This window comes from Olea europaea, unplaced genomic scaffold (genome assembly GCF_002742605.1).
Source record: "Olea europaea var. sylvestris unplaced genomic scaffold, O_europaea_v1 scaffold998, whole genome shotgun sequence".
Lineage (NCBI taxonomy): Eukaryota > Viridiplantae > Streptophyta > Magnoliopsida > Lamiales > Oleaceae > Olea > Olea europaea.
In genome coordinates, this window is record NW_019268496.1 from 89,462 (window position 1) to 95,458 (window position 5,997).

The 5,997-nt window shown below is 33.9% G+C and overlaps 1 protein-coding gene across 1 annotated transcript; it reads left to right on the plus strand.

The window, feature by feature from the left end:
* Positions 1-4,206: 4,206 nt before the first annotated feature.
* Positions 4,207-5,997, plus strand: LOC111392937 (CBL-interacting serine/threonine-protein kinase 14-like). The gene has a single exon (XM_023018348.1). It carries the CDS (start codon positions 4,559-4,561, stop codon positions 5,855-5,857), a length of 1,299 nt encoding a protein of 432 aa, XP_022874116.1. The 5' UTR covers positions 4,207-4,558; the 3' UTR covers positions 5,858-5,997.

Here is a 5,997-nt window from a genome sequence, read left to right on the forward strand (position 1 = left end):
ACGTCGTATTAGCGGCCCTTTTCAGAGCAACATCCAACACCGCCAAAGTATGACTGTCCTCATATAAGGTACCATGACGACCTCAAGTCAAAGGATCAATTCCACTACCGAACGTTAGAGATTAACCACTGACACTCAGATAGTTATCCATGTGAAATCTCTCGACGGGTCTCCAATGTTTTGTTCTTAACAAAACATCCATATGTTTATTTAAGTGTCACCACACTTTAACTTGTGAAATCAGCTACTTACTTCACAAGTAAGAAATGCCACACGTGATGGTCTATCCGTAATAACGATATCCGTATCTCGTTATTACTTACGACCACAGATGATTTAAAATTCATTCAGATGTAATTTGTATCTCACAATCACAACTCTTTGTGATTAACAAATTATAAATATTTGAATCTACGGACTCTATTATTTATTTAATTGTCTATTAATTAAATAATAGATCTGCCATTTAATTGCATTAATTATATATAAAAGTATTTATATCCAAAGTTGATTGGACTTAGGGCATAATACTTACAGGATGTGTAAACACAAATTGATGGTAGCATGAATTATTAGGCACAAATTATGATTATACATTTTTTTTTTCCTGAATTACAAATACCAATCATATACATGAATTGAATGTACGATTTGATGGAATAAAATTTACATGTCACCAAATTAATTTTGGTACATGTGAAAGATGATTATGCTTAAAAAAAAATTATTACTTTCACTAGATTTATAAAAACTAAGTTTTTATGCTGATAACGTATTATAAAAAGAGAGAAAAATAGAAGAGATAATGAAAGTCAATAAATTTTTTTTTTTTTTTTGCATTTTATTAATAACAAAAGCCTTATACTTATAGGTAAGAATCAGAAATACAACAGTAAAAATTTGTAGGATTAAAGGGGTACAATTATTATTTACTAATAAACTTACTATTTACAACAACCATATACCAATTTTGAATATTGCAAACAAATATTCAACTATATCTCTAAAAAGTTTCCATACAATGTTCAGGGGTAAAAAAGGGTTCATAAGAAGTTTTTCGAATTAATTTGGTGTCCGGATCAATTTACGCGCACCTCTACTAATTTTACAAGTCCTTGAAGTTTACAACCGCGTACTCATTTCAATAGTTCTGAGGGGATTCGAACAATTAATTTGCTTTTTATTCGCCATTGTTAGGATAATTTCTCTAATATAAAAATGATTTTTATATTTTAATTGGGCCACAATTCTTCCCACTTTATGGAATAATTTACACATCTTTCGAACCATTTAAATCTTGAAATCAAGAAAGGTGAACAATATAGCGTTGAGAATTAAGGAAATTAAAATTGAATTTGGACAGACGAATAGAGACGGAGAATATGACAGTGAAATCACAAATAGAATTTAAGAAGATTTCGAAGGTAGAAACATTTGGGCATGATGAACTAATTTAAGTTTGAGCTAGATTATAATTGATTTGACTTGGATTATAGAATTTCTCAAGGATATAAATTTATATAGAGAGGCATTTCTCATGCATTATAAATAGCCCCTTCTCAAAATCGTGGTATTTTAATGCCACCCAAATCCCATTTTAGCAGCACGAAACATTATGCCTTAGCTGATCAATTATTTTCATGTAATAAATAAGATTTATATAGCATAGGCTACAATAAAATGACTGATCTGCCTGGGTCAAAATTTGTCCATGTTTGGTTTAGTTTAAAATGTTGATAAAGAATTTAGTCAAAATAATATTATACGTAATTGAAAATATTTCATTCTTTTTTAATCACTCATTTACAAAAATAATAATAATAAATTATTCCAACAACTTTTACTTTCAAAAAATGGTTGCCAAACGGGCTGATAATTAATGAAGAACACACGGATTCATGTATTCCGTACTCGGTATCTAGTTTCAGAGATCGATTCGGGATAAGGACAAAAAATTTGATATAAATATATATTTTTTGAGTTATGCTACTTGTACTTGTTTGTTCGTATTTTGGTTTACTCGGATCCATCTCCTCCTCTTACATGGGGTTGGACTCCACCTTATGACCCCCACATAGGACCCGACCTCATGTGAGAAGAATGATGGAGTCGGATAGCCCAAAGTGTCAACAAACAAGTACAAATGACTTAATTCATATTTTTTACATTGGAAAAAAATTATTGGACAGGGCATTTATCTCATAGTAGAGTTGGGCGTACAGGCCAACTCCTTATAGACTGCTTCTTTATCTCAAGGTTGTCCCTATCTCTTGCCTGTCTTAGTTTTGGTCTCTTCCGTCTTGAATATATAAAATATTCTGTACTTATAGAATATTAGTACAAAATATTTTTTTTTACAAAATTTGTACAGATCAATACTTGATAAATTATTATTGAAAGATGTTAAAAAAAAATATAAAAGAAAAGCAATCATACAGGTGCTACCAACGTAGCGTCCGTACAATTTTATTATTATTAATTTTTTTTTTGGTACTTGCAGAATTATTCATAGAATATATGCACACATAATTGTAAACTTATTAAGAGAGAGAAGAAGATATAACTCAATTTTCAATACTTTCTTTTACGAGGGAGAGGGTTGGTGGCCATGAATAATATAATATTTATAAATCCAATAGTTTTGACTTTTGACTTGTCAGCACAATTTAAACTTTACGATCAATATTTTTTCTCACACGTTTTTGTCGATGATAAATAGAGTTAAAAACTGTTTGCAAGTATTAGCTGTTTTTTGTCAACATTTACAGCCTCGCCTCACATTGGAGATATCTAAACTTGTGTGGATTAGGTTTTTCTCTTATTTTTTCTGGTTTTCACCTGTAGTTCGTGTTTTTAATTGATAATTCCATTGAAAAATCCATTGCTATTATCAATATAGCTTTTTTTCTATGGGAGAAATTCATCATATGAACTTTTTTTTTTTTTTGGATGTCTAGTATACGTAATTATCGAGTCGAGCTTCGTTGTGTTATATAAAGTTTATCACCCTTACATTGCTATGAGTTCTGGACTAATCATACAACTTCATACATGGAAGAGATTTAGAGTTCGTTTGACAGAATTTTTACTTTGTAGAAAAGCTTCCGATAAAGTCAACTTATGTCAATTTACTTTAAAAGCTATTATATTCAAACAAAGCACTTAAAAAGAAAATTATTTCTTCCAAATAAGTATTTAGATTAATTAACTAATCTAATACTTCTAACACCTTCCCACTTTGTGATGCCAAACTTCAAAATGAATAAGATATAATAAAAATAATTTAGCCCTTGTTTGGGCTCCATTAAAATTAATTTTTAGGGAAAATGTATTTTGAAATAATAATTTATTGAATTTGTGTGGTAAAAAAAAAGTTTTATATTTATGTATAGTATTATTTTATTAAAGAATATGTAACTAAAAAAAGAAAAAAAATACACTAAAATTAAAATGGAACTAAATAGGGGCTTAGACATCCACCAAATTAGTCGCTTTCAAATGAATGTTTCCAGTGCAATTTCACATTATTTGAGAATCTTTAAGTTGCGTAATCGCCTAGTTATCAATAAAGATAATCTCTATAAAGTAGTTTGATTATAATTCACTTTTTGAAAAGTAAAAAGTTCATGTTCTTTAGTCACAAATAAACAATTTGTTAGAAAGCGCTCAACGCAATTACCATAAAATGTAATAATTTCAAAGTCAATGTTTTTCGTTAATTAATTATTTTTTTAGGTCTCGATTTTAATTCCAAATCAATAATTTATAAGATTAAAAGTCGGATAATTTTATCTGATTAGAAAAATGTTCTAATTTAATTAATTGAAAAAAATCTTTCAGAAGAAGTAAAACTAAAAACGGTAACCTTGTCAAACATGATTCTAAACTAGAATTGAACGATCCAGTTCGGAATTAACATCTCATGATTTCCATGTAATCGACTCTTAAAAAGGGAACTAAAGTGAAAACAAATGGATGAGCAAAAAGGTATTCGTATCAACTTAAAAAACTACATTAAAACGCGGTTTTTTTTCACATTCCATGATTGATTAAAATAATGTCGTACCTAAAATCAAGAAATCTCAACACGTGGGTGAATATTGTTGCCTTCTCACCTTAGAGACCTCACTTCCATACTATTTGAGGGGTACCGTGTTAGAGAAATTACGACGTCGTTTCATAATGAAACACTTTTAAATATCCCTCCTTACTTGGTCTAAATTCTAACCGTGTCTTTTAGATAATTTTCCGTGTTCTTCTTCTACACAAATCTGTCTTATTTTCACTCTCTAAAAACGACAGGAATCTTGGCTTCTAAGTAATTCATTGCATTTTGGTTAACAAGGAAGACAAGATTTTGAGTTTTTGGGCTGTTTTTCTTTGTGCTTTTCTGTTTCTTGCAAATTGACAATCTGAAGCTCAAGTCTTTTTCTTTTTTCAGTCTTTTAAATTCGAGCTCATCTCCTCTATCGGGCAAATTTAAATTTGCTCGATAATTTAATGCAAGACGCAGAGAATTTAGAAGTAGGAGAAAATTTTACGGCCTCTGGTACAAGTGATGCCAGAGATTCAAGCCAACAATGGCAATTCACTGCCATATGGCAGCGAGGAAGAGCTGGGCCGCAAGCTCTTCAAGAAGTACGAGCTGGGGAAGCTCCTCGGCTATGGCGCCTTCGCGAAGGTGTACCACGCCCGGGAATTAAGCACCAGCCAGAGTGTGGCCATTAAGGCCATGGGCAAGCAGAGGATTCTCAGAGGGAACCTCACCTCACATGTCAAGAGGGAGATTTCTATATTGCGCCGGCTGCGTCATCCCCACATCGTGCGCCTTGATGAGGTTCTGGCCACCAAGAACAAAATCTATTTCGTTCTGGAATTTGCAAAGGGCGGTGAATTGTTTGCCAAAATCGCGAAAGGCCGCTTCAGCGAGGAACTCAGCCGCAAATACTTCCAGCAATTAATCTCCGCAGTGGATTACTGCCACTCCCGCGGCGTTTTCCACCGCGATTTGAAGCCGGAAAACCTGCTACTGGACGAGAATTGGGATCTCAAAATCACGGATTTCGGACTCTCAGCCGTGTCGGACGAGGTCCAACCCGACGGCCTCCTCCACACTCTCTGCGGAACCCCCGCCTACGTGGCGCCGGAAATCCTCGCAAAGAAGGGTTACGAAGGCGCAAAAGTCGATATCTGGTCATGTGGAATCATACTGTATGTATTAAATGCGGGTTACTTGCCATTTAACGACCTGAATTTGATGGCGATGTACAGGAAAATCTACAAAGGAATATTCCGATGCCCCAAATGGACGTCGCCGGAGCTAAAGCGGTTCTTAACCCGGATCCTAGACCCGAACCCGAGCACCCGGATTACCATTCATGAAATTCTCGATGACCCGTGGTTCCAAAAGGGGTACAAGGAGATTAAATACCCAATTGAGAATGAACTTGAATTAAAGAATTTTGGCCAAGGAGAAGAGAAGGGTTTCTTGAATGCCTTTGATATAATTTCATTTTCCTCCGGTTTCGATCTGTCCGGTTTGTTCAATAACAATGGGAATCGCATTGATGGCGAAAAGTTAATCTCGAAAGAGCCACCGGAGAGAATAATTGAGAAAATTGAGGCGGCTGCGAACGAGGAGGGACTGGTGGTGGCAAAGAAGGGATTTGGTGTAATGCTTCAGGGACAGAACGGGAATTTTACTCTAATGATTGAGATTAACCGGTTAACGGAGGAGCTGATGATGGTGGAGGTGAAAAGTAGTGGACTTGGTCCACTTGGATTTGATATATGGAAGGAGAAATTCAAGCCACTACTCGATTCTTTACCGGAGGCCCGACACATAGCCGGTAACTGAAAAAGTGATTGTCGCAGATCCACGTGGGGACATATAACAATTATGAATTTGTTTAATAATTGATCTCTTTTTGTAACGTTTCATGTCATATTCTGTATCTGTAAATTAATCGTAATTGAAAAGAAAATTTTAAAAAATTA

Excerpts from the sequence above, each read along its gene's own strand:
- LOC111392937 (XM_023018348.1), top strand. The coding sequence starts at position 4,559 with ATGCCAGAGATTCAAGCCAACAATGGCAATTCACTGCCATATGGCAGC.